The following is a 17561-nucleotide window of genomic DNA, read 5'->3' as shown; positions in this document are numbered from 1 at the left end:
CTGATGTAGTAAATTCATTTATGTGAGTAAATTATTTAAAAGTGAAATATTTAACTGTGATATAATATTGAATTGAATATGAATGATAAAATTGTGATCTGGCGTCCTAAAGCAGTGTTCTCCACTACCTGAAGTTATAGCTCGGCGGTAGTATTGAGCGGCCATCGCCGGGGGGTTCGCGAGGGGGGTGTCCCCCCTCGCACCAGAAGATTTTGAAATAAGAAACCCCTCAGATGCCATTTCCTGGAATGCTTCAGCTGACCTAGGCTACATCCACACGACAACGAGATTTTTTTTTTTTTTAGCGGGTAAAAAAAAAAAAAAATATCGCGTCCACATGGGCAACGGATCAGTAAAATATCAGGTACATATGGCAACGCAACGCTTGCTGAAAACGATGCAATACACATGCCACACCTCTACGTGCGCTGTAAGACGGTCCCATCGGAGACACCAGAACAATAGAAGAAGTAGGACGCATGCGCATAAACCCCTTCTTCTACCCAGCGTGCTGCTTGTTCTAGTCATGTGGTTGTGACGTCATCGTAAACAAATCTGTTCTATTCATCCAGACGACTTCGCAACGGCGCCGTTGCCAGATTTTTCCACTCTGGAAACCGTTCTCAAAAAATATCGTTTTGGGGCACCCAAAATGCCGGTGCCGTGTGGACGCCAGGCCGAAACAATAAACAATTTTTATCGGATTCACCTGAATCCGTTGCCGTGTGGACAGGGCCTAAGTTGCATGTTATTTATTTCGCAAGTAGCTGCTTTTGTGCAAAATCTGACAGTGGGAGCCAACTTTACATTTATTTTGTCACTCCGTTACTGAAATATTTATTGAATAGAATCTTTGTTTTTAGTTGAATTCTACACAAAATTACCTTTCATTTGATGTGCAGTATGTGTCTTTTCTTTCCACTGTACTCCTCTCGGAGGTCTGAGGCAATCGGAGCCACTTAACTGACACGCACTCCTCTGTCGCCGCACTACACACGCGTAGTGACAAGTGAGCAGGCAAGCGTTAAGGGCCTCTGTTGAACCTATTGTAAAGTAAAGCGCATCAACGATCTGTGATCAGAGAATTACTTTGGCGTTTGTATTGGCGTGTTTTTTTTTTTTACTTTTCTTTGAAGTAAACTTTATTTTTTTTGACTGGGCGGCCAAAAATTAAGGCTCGGCGGCGCATTAATGAGCCGGCGGTAATAGCAGAGATGCCTACCCCAAATTTTGAATTTCAGTATTCTTGAAAACATTTTTCAGTATTTTGGAATGACTTTCAGTAACATTAATTTATGCGCATTTACATTATAAAGAGGTGTATATACCAATATGTTTAACATTTAAATTATTAAAAAGAACTGTTTTGTGTGAACTGAATAAACAAAAACGCGAGCAGCCATCTCAACTGAATTTCCACTCAACAAATTTCTAGAGCGTACAATATATCACATTTTTATAAATACAATAGTGTTCCCTGTTTGCAGACATTACGGTTGACTACCAATCATTGGTATTGAATGTAACTCCTCAAAAGTATTATATTATATTGCCTGGCAAAATGTTCTACCTGTTAACGGATTCTAATAAAATAAAAAAAATAATAATTTCTTATTTCATGCCAAAGAGAGTCCGACATTGTTATCTTAATGTCCCAATATATAAATACTTCAGCATAATGCTTCAGAAGAGACATTGAATAAAATGACATTTATAATTGTATTTAAAACAGTGGAATGATCAATTTTTTGCCACAATCCCAACAACACTAATCATAAAATTCTGTTTTTGATCATACTACATGCACATTTGCACTTGCAACACTGAAAAGACTTTGAATTAAAGAAGTACAGCCAGTGTTTGATATTTCAGTGAATAAAAATCAGACATGTAAAAAGAAACTGAATAAGTTTAACTCACATTTCATGGCACTAATTGGCAAGTTCAACTCCAAGCATAGGTCAACCATCACCGCTTCAGCACGTGTCATGTTCCGTGTCTTTTCATCCACAGATTTCGTAAAAAACTGCTGGATACCCCCAGATTTACTTTCCGCCTGACTCGCCATTTCAGCATACTCCATATGTTTTTTTTTGTAGTTGACATGCCGCCTGCAGTCATCGCGACCACCATGAGTGATGTTAATGTCAGTTCTACACAGTTTGCAGTGCGCGTATCCATTGCCCTTTTGACTGGGTGTAATGCACGGCCATTCTACCGTATCGAAAATAGCGCGAACAAATGTGCGGAATCTGCGCATGTCACACACAGCATGTGCGGAATCTGCACATGTCACACACAGCATGTGCGGAATCTGCGCATGTCACACACAGCATGTGCGGAATCTGCGCATGTCACACACAGCATGTGCAGTTGTCGTAAAAATAAATAGCCTAGCCGTGAATTGCGCATGGATTGAAAAAGTCGCTTGGACATTTAAAAACAACTCACTGGAATTTTTTAAGACTTTATAATAATTCCGTACAGAATAACACTGTTTGCCGTAACATCGTATTTACGTAACTTTTCCGTACAAAATACGGCCAATACGTACTAGGGGTGGGCAAAAATATCGATATGGCGATATATCGCGATACTTTGTCTTCCGATTCAATATCGATACTCAAAATTTGAATATCGATATTTTGTCAAATAATAAATCATGTTTCAGACGGGTTGTAAATCCAGTACGACTTCCGCACCTCTGCTCCGCAAGGTGTCGCTGTGCCGCTACCTCACTGCAAAGCACTCTTCGTCTTCTCTTTTTTTCCCGGTGGTTGCAGTGAGGAAAAAAAACCCAAGCAAACATGGCTGTTAACGTAAGCCTAGGGGCGCTGCCGAACTTTAAGGCAGATGTTTGGAGGCACTTTGGATTCCAAAGGAAAGGAGAAAAAAAAAAAAACTAAAAGCAAACTAAAGCAAACTACACTGGACAGCACCAAAGTCCTCCCGTCTACTTCAGTGATGTGTGACTTACTGTAACTGTGAACTTAATTTTGTCACTTTATTTTGCATTTTCAATTTTAGTGTGTGTGAGACACTGCATTTTATTTTGAGTATTTACTCAAAGTTCAGAAGAAACATGATTCACTGAGGTTTCAATTCAGTTTCAGTGTGTGGACACTGACCCACACCGCACTTTTCAATGTGTTCCAGACAGTGTGTTGTTCCTGCAAATATGTTGTAACTTGCGCTTGTATAGTTACAATAAAATGGCATGGATAATTTGAATTACATTGTTTTGACTCAGTTTGTCCCATGAATTATCACTATCATCTGATGTACATACAACTCGGATTTTAAGATGCATAATGCGTTTACATTTTTCAGTGAACTATGTAGAATATCGCAATATATCGCAATATCGTATCGTGACTCAAGTATCGTGATGCGTATCATATCGTGACTCAAGTATCAGGATGCGTATCGTATCGTGAGGTCCTTGGCAATACCCACCCCTAATACGTACTAGTAGGCATCTCTGTAATAGCTTCTCTAGCCGTTATGACTCCGCGGGCCGCCAAGTCATTAACGATAGTGGAGAACACTGCTAAAGCCGTTGTGAAAAGGACATTTGAAGAGAGAAAGAAACTTTCGTAGGGTCACTACACCAATCCTGAATACCATCCTGCTAGAAAAGCCATTCTGGACATTGAGTGTTTCTCGAAATGGTGATTGTCAGGTTTGAGTGACAAATCATGACAAACCGGTTATTATTGCTAATCAACAGTCTGCCCCATTTCTGGCTTCACCCATAAATCCACATTCGGTACTCTCAGTAACCAAACTCAGCATGGGAACTTAGTTACAGGCGCCCTGGAAACAGAAATAAAGATGAAATACGGGATTACAGATTTGTACCCTGCTGTACCACCTGGCAGAAAAGTGCTTTGCTAACCAACTCAAATTTCCGCGTCTGACTTACTGCATCATCCACCTGAGAGCGATCAGCGATATCGATCGGCACTACTTCAGTTTCCTCCCACTCTTCAGAAGGAAGGCCATGAGGCTAGAGAAGAATCAGAGAGAGGAAAATCAGTATCAGGGTGTCTTTTTTTTTTTTTCCCCTCCCTACTAGACACAAGTTCTTCAGGATCTTTTGGATATCGAAAACATGTTCTGTAGTCAGTACAACATTCACTGACTCTTATTAACTTACATTATCAGTTGTTCCCAAGTCAGGTTTGTGCCAGGTCTCGATCTTAATAAAAAAGTCATCTTTCATGTACTCATTCTGGGAAAGAAAAAAAAAAAGGATACGAGTAATCACAAACAAAAGACATGGATATTTCATAACTCGTTTTCCCTATACTGCTTGATGAAGCTGTGATTTCTTTACCTGAGGAAATATTCAGATATGATGTTCCAACATAAAATACGAAGGAAAACAATTACAAATTTAAAAAAACAAAACCAGACTCACTGTAACGACTGCAGCAGAGGTAATCCAGCAGAGGAGAGAGGAATGAAAGGAGAAATATGATTAATTGCTACTTATACTGGACTCCGCTTATTGTAGTATTATACAGTACTGTGCAAAAGTCTTAGGCACCCTATTTTTTTCATACAAACTTATAGATTTCTAGTTTATGACTTCTACGTTATCAAGTCGGTACAAAAACATTTTAGAGTCCAAACGTTCGTTTTCCAGCACAAAATTAAATGTTCCAGAAAAATGTTTGTATCTGAGCAGCATATTACATAAGAGAGCACTTTTTAGATTAAAAAAGAAAACATAATGAAGGCTGCTGGGTTTTGGTGCAAAATGAAGAAGCGAGTGTGACAGTCAAAGTGTCCAGAAGAACTGGGGCTGGTTCTGTAAGACGCTCAGTAAAACCTACAGCTCATTTCCTTATCAAACTGCACTCACTGTACCTCAGAATACTGTTTTTAAAGCAAAGGGTCGTCTCACACCAAACATTGACGGCTTACTGATTACAGTATTTTTTTAATGTTGGACATTTCATTATTTTTTAAAGCCATTTTTGGTCTACGGCTTTTCTTTACATGTGCCTCAGACTTCTGCACAGAACTGTACATCTGGAAACATTTCATTTCAGCAATGAGAATCAATATGTTAAAGTAACAGCTGAAAGTAGGGCTGTCTAACATACTGTCATAAATTACATCATGCCTGGCTTCGCTGGAGAGTTCTCAGGTGATATCAGTACCTTAAAAATACTGAGCAACTGAAGCGTCCGGCTTCTTAACCCTTTGATGCAAAACATATGTGCACCCCTTCTGACGCACAACATGGGTCAAAAATGACCCGCATTCATTTTCCAGGTTATTTCATGCTGACTGAGTTTTTCTTTGCTCTCTCTTTTGAAATCAATTTATTTCATGATTGAATATTCCAAGTATTCTTTAAATATCTTGTTTTTAATTACCACAAATCATTAATTTAAATTTTTCTTTCCTACTTTATGAACAAAAATACTTTTTATATATTACTACACATGGGTCATCCAAGTGTGATTTAAAATTAATTGTCTTAATACTATAATAATTTGTTTCAAGTAACTACTTTAGCAGTGAATGGGGCCAGTTATTTATTAACTATGTAGTTAGCTAAGCCAACTATAATAAAATTAGCTAACTAAAGTAGAATGTCAACAGCTAGGTAGCTAATAGTAATTACTTGTAACTTTAGATTAGATTCACTTTATTCATCCCACATCGGGGAAATTCACGTTACAGTAGCAAGAAAATGTCAAACAGATAAATAAAACAAATAAAAATTAGACAAACGAAGAATTAAATACAGAGGGCTATTTGCATTATCTACCGTGAAAAAGTATAGAACAATTGCCTTATTGAGAGGCTCGGAAAAATTGCACATTACAGGTAGACTCTGTATATTTTATATATATATATATACATATATATATATATATATATACATACATACATATATATATATATATATATATATATATATATATATATATATATATATATATATATATATATATACACACACACACACACATACATATATATATAAAAAAGTATGCATAAAAATAGTTTAGGGTCTATATTATTGCACATAATAATTGCATCGATGAGAGATGGCAGAGGTAGTAGTGGTGAAGTAGTACAACCCCGATTCCAAAAAAGTTGGGACAAAGTACAAATTGTAAATAAAAACAGAATGCAATAATTTACAAATCTCAAAAACTGATATTGTATTCACAATAGAACATAGACAACATATCAAATGTCCAAAGTGAGACATTTTGAAATTTCATGCCAAACATTGGCTCATTTGAAGTTTCATGACAGCAACACATCTCAAAAAAGTTGGGACAGGGGCAATAAGAGGCTGGAAAAGTTAAAGGTACAAAGAAGGAACAGCTGGAGGACCAAATTGCAGCTCATTAGGTCAACTGGCAATAGGTCATTAACATGACTGGGTATAAAAAGAGCATCTTGGAGTGGCAGCGGCTCTCAGAAGTAAAGATGGGAAGAGGATCACCAATCCCCCTAATTCTGCGCCGACAAATAGTGGAGCAATATCAGAAAGGAGTTCGACAGTGTAAAATTGCAAAGAGTTTGAACATATCATCATCTACAGTGCATAATATCATCAAAAGATTCAGAGAATCTGGAAGAATCTCTGTGCGTAAGGGTCAAGGCCGGAAAACCATACTGGGTGCCCGTGATCTTCGGGCCTTTAGATGGCACTGCATCACATACAGGCATGCTTCTGTATTGGAAATCACAAAATGGGCTCAGGAATATTTCCAGAGAACATTATCTGTGAACACAATTCACCGTGCCATCTGCCATTGCCAGCTAAAACTCTGTAGTTCAAAGAAGAAGCCGTATCCAAACATGATCCAGAAGCGCAGACGTCTTCTCTGGGCCAAGGCTCATTTAAAATGGACTGTGGCAAAGTGGAAAACTGTTCTGTGGTCAGACGAATCAAAATTTGAAGTTCTTTATGGAAATCAGGGACGCCGTGTCATTCGGACTAAAGAGGAGAAGGACGACCCAAGTTGTTATCAGCACTCAGTTCAGAAGCCTGCATCTCTGATGGTATGGGGTTGCATTAGTGCATGTGGCATGGGCAGCTTACACATCTGGAAAGACACCATCAATGCTGAAAGGTATATCCAGGTCTGGATATGCTCCCACCCAGACCTGGATATGCTCCCACCCAGACGACGTCTCTTCCAGGGAAGACCTTGCATTTTCCAACATGACAATGCCAAAACACATACTGCATCAATTACAGCATCATGGCTGTGTAGAAGAAGGGTCCGGGTACTGAACTGGCCAGCCTGCAGTCCAGATCTTTCACCCATAGAAAACATTTGGCGCATCATAAAACGGAAGATACGACAAAAAAGACCTAAGACAGTTGAGCAACTAGAATCCTACATTAGACAAGAATGGGTTAACATTCCTATCCCTAAACTTGAGCAACTTGTCTCCTCAGTCCCCAGACGTTTACAGACTGTTGTAAAGAGAAAAGGGGATGTCTCACAGTGGTAAACATGGCCTTGTCCCAACTTTTTTTGAGATGTGTTGTTGTCATGAAATTTAAAATCACCTAATTTTTCTCTTTAAATGATACATTTTCTCAGTTTAAACATTTGATATGTCATCTATGTTCTATTCTGAATAAAATATGGAATTTTGAAACTTCCACATCATTGCATTCCGTTTTTATGTACAATGTGTACTTTGTCCCAACTTTTTTGGAATGGGGGTTGTACAAATTAAACGACAAACAGGTTATTGGTGCTACGGTACAAGTTGTGGATGTTATACAGTCTGACAGCAGTAGGTATGAATGACCTGCGGTACCTCTCCTTCTTACACCGTGGGTGTAGCAAGTGTGTACTTTCTGACAAGTAATCTACTCACTCTCAAGGGAACCTAAACATAATCAATTTTTTTCTAAGGTAATGTTAGAACAATTGAAAAACATTACTTGCATGTATTAGATGGGCAAAGGGCGCTGTGCTGAGCTGTGAAATGTCTGACACAAGCACAATTCACAGTTCCCACCAAACGCTGTAGGAAATGCATGCGGGTCGGTTCTGACCCATGTGTGTAAACTTGATGTAGAATTACAAAAGCTGTGCTTGTTCATAACTTAAGAAAGGAAAAATAAAAATGATGATTTGTGCTAAACAAAAACAAGATATTTACTGCATATTTGGAAAAGTAAATGACAAAATGAATTTATTTCAAAAAGTATATCATAGAAACACTCAGCCATACATGAAATAACCTGGAAAATGAATGCAGGTCGTTTTTGACCCATGTTGTGCATTAGAAGGGTAGTGATACAAAAAGGGTTTTTATTCAAAAAGTAAGAAAGGAAAAAATAAAATAAGGATGTATGATGATCAAAAACAAGTTAATTGAGGAATACCTTGAATACTGAATGATGGAATTAATTTATTGCAAAAATATAGAAGATAAAAACTCAGCCGGGTCACTTTTGACCCATGTTTTGCATCGAAGGGTTAAGAACTAATTCCATTTACATTTTCTTCTTTTCCAAATGAGTATAATACAGTAAACTGGAAACCGAAACATTTTATGCATAGTGAAAATGTCTGAAAGTGTCGTTATTTAGTATAAACACGCAGGTGATTATTGAAAATCGTACATGCTGATTGGTCGAAAGAGTCAGATTATTTCTCGATAATCACCATGAGCAACTGTAACCGCGAGTTGGCCTAGTGGTTAGCATGTCCGCCTCTCGATCAGGAGATCACGAGTTCTACTCACGGTCAGGTCATACCAAAGACCATCATAAAAATGGTACAGTGGGGCAAAAAAGTATTTAGTCAGCCACCAATTATGCAAGTTCTCCCACTTAAAAAGATGAGAGAGGCCTGTAATTTTCATCATAGGTACACTTCAACTATGAGAGACAGAATGGGGGGAAAGAATCCAGGAAATCACATTGTAGGATTTTTAATGAATTAACTGGTAAATTCCTCTGTAAAATAAGTATTTGGTCACCTACAAACAAGCAAGATTTCTGGCTCTCACAGACCTGTAACTTCTTCTTTAAGAGGCTCCTCTGTCCTCCACTCGTTACCTGTATTAATGGCACCTGTTTGAACTCGTTATCAGTATAAAAGACACCTGTCCACAACCTCAAACAGTCACACTCCAAACTCCACTACGGCCAAGACCAAAGAGCTGTCAAAGGGCACCAGAAACAAAATTGTAGACCTGCACCAGGCTGGGAAGACTGAATCTGCAACAGGTAAGCAGCTTGGTGTGAAGAAATCAACTGTGGGAGCAATTATTAGAAAATGGAAGACATACAAGACCACTGATAATCTCCCTCAATCTGGGGCTCCACACAAGATCTCACCCCGTGAGGTCGAAATGATCACAAGAACAGTGAGCAAAAATCCCAGAACCACACGGGGGGACCGAGTGAATGACCTGCAGAGAGCTGGGACCAAAGTAACAAAGGCTACCATCAGTAACACACTACGCCACCAGGGACTCAAATCCTGCAGTGCCAGACATGTCCCCCTGCTTAAGCCAGTACATGTCCAGGCCCGTCTGAAGTTTGCTAGAGAGCATTTGGATGATCCAGAAGAGGATTGGGAGAATGTCGTATGGTCAGATGAAACCAAAATAGAACTTTTTGGTAAAAACTCAACTTGTCGTGTTTGGAGGAGAAAGAATGCTGAGTTGCATCCAAAGAACACCATACCTACGGGGGTGGAAACATCATGCTTTGGGGCTGTTTTTCTGCAAAGGGACCAGGACGACTGATCCGTGTAAAGGAAAGAATGAATGGGGCCATGTATCGTGAGATTTTGAGTGAAAACCTCCTTCCATCAGCAAGGGCATTGAAGATGAAATGTGGCTGGGTCTTTCAGCATGACAATGATCCCAAACACACCGCCCGGGCAATGAAGGAGTGGCTTCGTAAGAAGCATTTCAAGGTCCTGGAGTGGCCTAGCCAGTCTCCAGATCTCAACCCCATAGAAAATCTTTGGAGGGAGTTGAAAGTTCATGTTGCCCAGCGACAGCCCCAAAACATCACTGCTCTAGAGGAGATCTGCATGGAGGAATGGGCCAAAATACCAGCAACAGTGTGTGAAAACCTTGTGAAGACTTACAGAAAACGTTTGACCTCTGTCATTGCCAACAAAGGGTATATAACAAAGTATTGAGATGAACTTTTGTTATTGACCAAATACTTATTTTCCACCATAATTTGCAAATAAATTCTTTAAAAATCAGACAGACAATGTGATTTTCTGGATTTTTTTTTCTCATTTTGTCTCTCATAGTTGAGGTATACCTATGATGAAAATTACAGGCCTCTCTCATCTTTTTAAGTGGGAGAACTTGCACAATTGGTGACTGACTAAATACTTTTTTGCCCCACTGTACCTACTGCCATCTGGCAAGGCACGCTGCAATACAGATGCGAGTGGGGAGTCAAACTCTTGTGGTTACCAGAGGACTAGCCCCCCACTGTAACCCTAGCTATGTAATAGGCGAAAGGCCGAGGGCTACGGAAACGGAGACCGGCATCGCCCTATGCGCCACATGGTGTGGGAAGGACTTTGATTTTTGACCATGAGCGACTCGGCAAAATGGCAGCCAATTGCTTTGTCATCATAAGTGAGGAAGAATTACAAATTATGAAAGAAAATGCTGTTCCTAAAAGCACTAAAGATGCTACGAAGTTTGGTCTAAAACTATTCAAAGGCAAGGTGGAATTGTGATTTTTTTTTCATCGATTTCAAAACCAAGTATTGTGTGACTCGGCGTAGATAAATCACAAGTCTGTGCCGCGCCGTTATTACATTCGCGTGCCACTTTTGAAGTTTGAAATAAATTATTTTTAATAAATCACCTGTGTATTTATACTCAAATCATCCATCTCAGGCTCAGTGAATATTCACTTCCCCTTTGGCGAACAATTATTACATAATATAAAAGTTGTATGTAGCTTTTCTTGTATGAATTTCTCTTAAAACAAATTTACAACTGACATTCTTTAGAACTAAGGAAAGTAATAAGCTCAAATGTAATATAAATACTACAAATTATTCACGTGCCTTTTACTACCAACCAAGCATGTCCTTGTGGACTAGGGTTCGGTTCTTTAGCATTAAATACTGCTAAAGAAATAGTGATTTTCAAATGGATGTACAGGTCTTGCATACATCTTAAATATGTCCACTTTTAAAATCTGTACATTTCAGATTCTTCTATTTTTTTTATTCTATGTATATAGCTACTTTTATCTTTGCTAAAGTCTTCTATTTTAACTGCTCAAGCACCAAAGCAAATTCCTTGTAGGTGAGAACATACTTGGCAATAAACTTGATTCGGATATATACACGTGGAAGTACATGCGGTAGTTACGGACACCACCTCTAAGTTTTAAAAAGATGCCTGGTTTGTAAAATACTCACTGGTGCGGCAGTAAGGATAGGCGTTCCAGGCTTTCTCATGAAATACCAGCGCTCCCTCTGGGGCAACCATCTGAATGAAAGTGGGCACCTTGCTGCAAAACAAAGAACTGTTTACAACTGCAGGTCAATTCTAGGAAGATCAATGCTAAATTTGACCGTATGTGGCATTAAGACAATCTAAAACATCATGTAAAGTCGACAGAATAATAACAATCATAATAGTTAGTTTTGTTATGACCTGATCAATCTGCTGGCCTGATTTGAAAAAGGTGGTGTGTGATAGCTGGCAGAGTTAAAGCAAAATGTGAAGGATGCACAAAGATTGGCCAAGCGACCTGGCAGAGTTAGAACAGATGTCGAAAAGAATTAAGGGGCAAGGATTACAGCCGAGAGGATCCAAAAGCTGCTTAGGGCACGTGGAAAGACGCTGGAGACAAACCGTGGGCATCTGAAGAACATTAATCACATTCAGAAAGGGAGATGCTATTGAACTGATATTTTGGGGTTTTGTTTGCATTTGTAATATACAAGTAACACACTTTTTAACCTGTTTTGTAACAATTCTGGACATCCATGTGGGGTGCACAAATTTTTGCACTCAGCGATAATCTACTGTCTATGCAGGCCTCGAAATTAACGGTGTCCCGATGGCCACTGGCCACTAAAATTTAGGCCGGGACAACTAAAAAAAAAAAAAAAAAAATCACTTTGGAACATTTTTGGGACAGGAGAAAAATAATCAACATCAGAATGTCAGCCCTTCATACGTTTGTCAGGCGCGCGACCCAGCTTTCGGCTCCCAAAAAGCCCCCCGAATCTGATCTGTGCTCTGCAATTACAGCGCGCGTGGGAGCCAGAGATGCGCTGATTCGTGACTCCGCCCATCGCCTTTGATCTGTATTCAGCACTATTACAGCGCGCGTGCGAATCACTTTCCCGCCAGTTCGCCGACATTCTATCCATGTAAACAACATTCAAACAATCACAGCTTCCAGCCAATCAAGGCATCCACAAAATATGGCAAACTGCAACTGTTTAACGTTCGGATATTTCCGGAATACGTTCGGTAAAACTCCCTAGCACGAATCATCCCGAATCACGCTTTCCGGACGATCTTCGTAAAGAATCGTGAGCTCGGTGATGTTCGGGAGATCAGCTGACAATGCCAAATATGGTAAACCGGCAAAGCTCGGGAATGTACGGTGTAGTTCAAGCTACCTCGTGAGTTTCGGTAAACTTCGCCAAGTTTCCCACGAAATGACGAATGGAATTGCCGAAAACAGAAATATCAGTATGTTGTGATGTTGGGTCATGGCGCAGAGGACAATTCTCAAAGAAAGAAAATGTATATGTTTTTTTATTTAAACAATTTGTCTTTGGTAAACATTTGTATATTGTATTAATAGTACTGCAGAGTCCACATAGGCTACGTTCACACTGCAGGCTGAAGTGACTCAAATCCGATCTTTTCGCCCATATGTGACCTGTATCCGATCTTTTATTGACAATATGAACGACACAGATCCGATTTTTTCAAATCCGACCCAGGCCGTTTGGATATGTGGTCCTAATTCCGATTCCTATCCGCTCTTTTCATATGCGACTTCAGTCTGAACCGCCAGGTCGCATTCATCCGACTTACACGTCATCAACAAGCCACAAACGTCACTATTCTGCGCTGAAGTAGGCGGCGGGTCTCTCAAAAAAAGTTACAACAACATGGCGCATAATCACGGGCGCAGATAGAGGGGGGGGACGGGTGGGATTCGTCCCACCCAGATTTAAATTCACTTCGTTCGGTCCCCCCCCACTTATAGGGAGGAAAAAACGTCTATGCTGTCTTTCTTTGCATAAGGCAAACCTCACGGAAAAATCAAAAGACTAATTACCATTCGGTTTATTGAGGTGCACGGCAGTGTATACATAGTTGCAACAACTCACATAAAACAAAGACTGATATTCGGTTGGTTGAGCTGCGCAGACTGCACAGGTTGTGAGCTCGAGCTTGGTTGCTATGGTAACCCACAACAAGTTTGACAGGCATATCGGGGTTGGGGTTGGTTTGCTGGCAGCTTTGTCCCCCCCCAGTTTTTTGTCCCCCCCAGTTCAAAAAACGTATCTGCGCCCCTGCGCATGACATCAATGCGAGGGACGCTTCGGGCTGTGAAGGTTCTGAATCTTCTCAATGGAAGGACGCAGAGGTTAGGGAGCTGATTTCCATTTGGGGGGATGCAGCTATTCAAGCTAGATTGGATGGGTCATACCGCAACCGGGCGGTTTTACTTCCGTAAACACTGGCCATGCTCACTGCGTGTGACGTCGTCGTATCCTGCAATGCGCATGCGGAACACTTTTAGGTCGCTTTTCGTTCATACTGAGGATCACATACAAGTCGCATATATTTGTTAATGTGAACGACCTCACAAAAAAATCGGAATTGAGCATTAAGCCTTGCAGTGTGAACGTAGCGATAAATTACAGGGACCACTTGCTGTATCCTATGTAACAAGTGGAAAGTCTAGGCCAGAGTTTCTAGACTAGTGTAATATATGTTTCTTTACAAATGTTTACCTAAGACAAGTAGTAGACTCAGCATATATCCTATGTAACAAGTGGGAAGAAAGTTTGAAAAGAAAGTATGTTTGGTTTGTCTTTGGTAAATTTGTAGACACAAGTCTAATAATAAACCGGACAAGACAAGTTTGAATTTGAGTTGATTTTGAGTTTATTTCAACTGACAATTAGCTTACACAGCAATACTGTACTCTGACTCAGCTTTGTTGTTGTTGTAAGACATACTTCCTGAAAACCAGGTTGGGACAGTCCATCCTCACTTTGGGACAGTTGGAATTTATTTTTGGGACAGTTCTGGGACAATAGGGGAAAAAAAAGTTCATTTCGAGGCCTGCGATGGATTGTCTAGGTCTGTGGATGCTCAGTCTAAAGGTCTTTACACATACAGCGTGATTTGTCATTACGACTTTTATCAAACAACTATCCCAGAATTAAAGACGAATGTTTGTGTGCAAAGAAGTGATTTTTTTTTTCGCAGCAGCAGGTCCAATTTTCTATTATTTCATCCACGAAAGGAACACGTTCAACCGATCAGGATGCAGGCTGTGGAGATGTGATCAAACTGCTGCAGGCCTGGTGGAGTCTCACATGCAGTTTGGGTCTCAAAACCCAGTGCTGTTTGACAACGGCAACAAGAATTATACAGATAACGACCTTAAAAACAATGTCAGTGTAAAAAAATAAAAATAAAATAAGGGAGGAGCTTGGCAATTAAAATGGTGGGTGTACAGTTCATGGTCTGTAGCCTACTTGAAGCTCGTTATCAGTCTTGGCAACTCCCGAACCAAGCAGTAAACACCCCCCCGAGTTCTCACCTACTGCTCACTATTGAGGCTTTTCACCCACGTGACCAAGTCATGTGATGCATCGTTAGGCTGCCATTTTGGACGGCACGGCTCGAATCAGTTTGAATGCGAGGAAGGCGACAAACGAAAAACGTAAAAGAAAAAGGAGCGAGATGCAGAAAACACCTTCACTATCCAGCGACGTAGGGCATTTACAGGGCGAGCAGAGGGAGAGGTATTTGAAAAAAGTGAGGTTAGCAGGCTTAGAGAACGGCGTTTACCTGCTTCCACCAGGATTGTTCACTGACGTACGGAAGTACACGAAGCCCTCGTCTTTACCTGACTTCGGCCCACATGATCTGTATACCTATGTCGTTAAAAACCCATCGCCATACACAGGTATTGATCTGAAAGCGTATAAGAGTTTGGATGCCTACAAATATTTGTGTCAGGCTGGGTAACATGCCTACATCAGCGGGTCGTCCCTGGAGCCGGTGGTCGCCATCTTATTACAGCTAAGGTTTGTTCACATTTTCATTTACTTTCGGTCCTCAGGATAAACAAAATGTTATTAAATGTCATTGAAATAACTTCTTAGTCTGTTGAGACATGGCCCGTTATAAATTTGCTGTTACCAGGCAATGACCAAGAACTGCATTATTAGGGTCGGTGTCTGTGTTGTAGCAGTGTACTAGCAGCTAGCTGTTAGCACTAGCTAATGTCAACAACATAGTAGCTAGTATGTTACTGTAGCAATGTTTACGTTCAGTCATTTGGATGACTGTTAAAACCTTTCAGCCTCAAGTTTTTCCTTTACTGGATTTACTAGTTTACTGTAATTATGATCCGGCAGCTATTTACACCGGATCCAGTGCAAGCCGGAGCGCGCTGCTTAATTTGAGGGGGAGCAAGCCGGAGCGCGCTCCGGAACCTCGGCCGGAGCACTCCGGGAGCAAGCCGGAGCGTGCTGCTTAATTTGACGGGGAGCAAGCCGGAGCGCGCTGCTTAATTTGATGGGGAGCAAGCCAGAGCGCGCTCCGGCAGCTATTTACACTGGATCTGGTGTAAATAGCTGCCGGATCATAATTACAGTAAACTAGTAAATACAGTAAAGGAAAAACTTGAGACTGAAAGGTTTTAACAGTCATCCAAATGACTGAACGTAAACACTGCTACAGTAACATACTAGCTACTATGTTGTTGACATTAGCTAGCTTGACCTTCAAAATGGCAGACACCGGGGCGTCACGTGACCCTGTGACGTCAGGTGAAATACCTCAATAGGACGTACCCATAAATCCCTTTTTTTTTTTAAAGAATAACCACCAGCTCATAATTAATCAACTCTATCGTCATACAATTGTTTTTGTAAAATTCTCACATAATTGCATAGCATTTAATATGCATATTAGTTAGTCAACGAATTCTTTTTTTGCACTTTTGCATTCACGTCGCGCTGTATGTGTAAAGCCGTTAAAACTACACCGATTTCCAGATTTCAGCACAGACACTGAAGAATGATGTATGTATGTATGTATGTACGTACCTGTGTATGTGGTAGATTTTGTGGGTGTACTGACCCTTCTCCCCTTCTTTCTCATATGGTTCATTTCGGAGGACTTCAATCCCTTCACCTCCTCCTGTGTTGTTCTTACTGGCCTCTGCAACCGAGTACAGCTGGCCAACCTGGTACTAATGAGGATTACACAAGCAACAAATGGCAATGAAGCACAACCACTTCAAACATGAAGGTGCACAAAAGATCAGAGCGGTCTCTCAGGAGCCAAAAGGCCATGGTGGCACAATCTTGACACGGTGTCCGGAATCATAGTGCTTTCTTTCTACGCTAGAACATCCATGTTACACTCATCAAGCTGTTGGACAGTGCATTAACTCGAGCATCATATACTGGAGTAAATAGCTATCTATTCAGCTCTCAAAATGAGCTGATCTGAAGGTCTAAATTCTGAATTTTTTAACTTACCTCTTCTACTGAGCATGGCAACACCACCTGACTGAAAAAGATGAACAGAAATAAAACAGATCACTTGTAGAGACAATGGCTAGCTAATATATTGACCAGTGTTTATTTTTTTTCCCTACCCGCATTCTTATTAGTCCCGCCTCCTATACTGGATTGGCTAATATTTTATCTTCGCAGCCAATCAGAATCTCGGAAAATTAGTTTATGAGCTGATTGACAGCGGGTATAAAGTATTATCCAATCCTAGTCCAAGACGCGATATTTCCCGGAATGCGGGTGCAGGAGAAATAACCCGGCCACTCCATCCCAACGCCTTGCTCTTGCCAGTACCGGGTGTGAAGCCGCTTTCCGCCCCGTTAGCTGGTTAAGCTAGCTAACGGTGTTTATATTTCCGTTATTTATATATAGCGGATAATTTCTAAATTGTTTATTCTGTGGTTTGCCAAAACGAGCAGAATATATGGAACGGATGAATTTGCTCCCAGGAGCTTTAGCCAGCAGGCTAACTCTCTCATTCTAATGTTAATGCTAATGCTAGCGCAGGACAAATAAGCTGCCCCCCACCCCCCCAGTCACTGACTTGCATTCATTGTTATGTAACGAGAGGCACAGAATTAACCCGGAAACAGCGCGCGCTCCTTATCAAAAACACATAATTAATATTTCTGTAAAGTGATAAATTAGAGTCACTCACTATTCTTTGACCAGTACCATACCGAATCCGCACAGAACCGAACATCGAACGAGAAGCTCTCGGTCGGCGGAAATTGGACAGTCGCGTCTGCGCGTGTCATC

The 17561-nt window shown here is 40.6% G+C and overlaps 1 protein-coding gene across 1 annotated transcript in view; it reads right to left on the bottom strand.

Annotated features, from left to right (window-relative positions):
- pitpnbl (phosphatidylinositol transfer protein, beta, like) overlaps positions 1 to 17561 on the bottom strand; it is a 28954-nt gene extending 11393 nt beyond the window's left edge. Inside the window, exons 1-7 of the mRNA XM_060901832.1 lie at positions 17461 to 17561; positions 16767 to 16797; positions 16329 to 16474; positions 11424 to 11515; positions 4424 to 4431; positions 4160 to 4234; positions 3926 to 4009 (exon numbers count right to left, since the gene is read on the bottom strand). Of these exons, the coding sequence (XP_060757815.1) occupies positions 3926 to 4009; positions 4160 to 4234; positions 4424 to 4431; positions 11424 to 11515; positions 16329 to 16474; positions 16767 to 16797; positions 17461 to 17480 (456 nt within the window). The 5' untranslated portion in view covers positions 17481 to 17561. The remainder of the gene's footprint in view (positions 1 to 3925; positions 4010 to 4159; positions 4235 to 4423; positions 4432 to 11423; positions 11516 to 16328; positions 16475 to 16766; positions 16798 to 17460) is intronic.

Source organism: Neoarius graeffei, chromosome 20 (genome assembly GCF_027579695.1).
Source record: "Neoarius graeffei isolate fNeoGra1 chromosome 20, fNeoGra1.pri, whole genome shotgun sequence".
NCBI classification, from domain to species: domain Eukaryota; kingdom Metazoa; phylum Chordata; class Actinopteri; order Siluriformes; family Ariidae; genus Neoarius; species Neoarius graeffei.
Note: the sequence above shows the minus strand (reverse complement) of the source record. Positions and strands in the feature narration are given on the sequence as shown.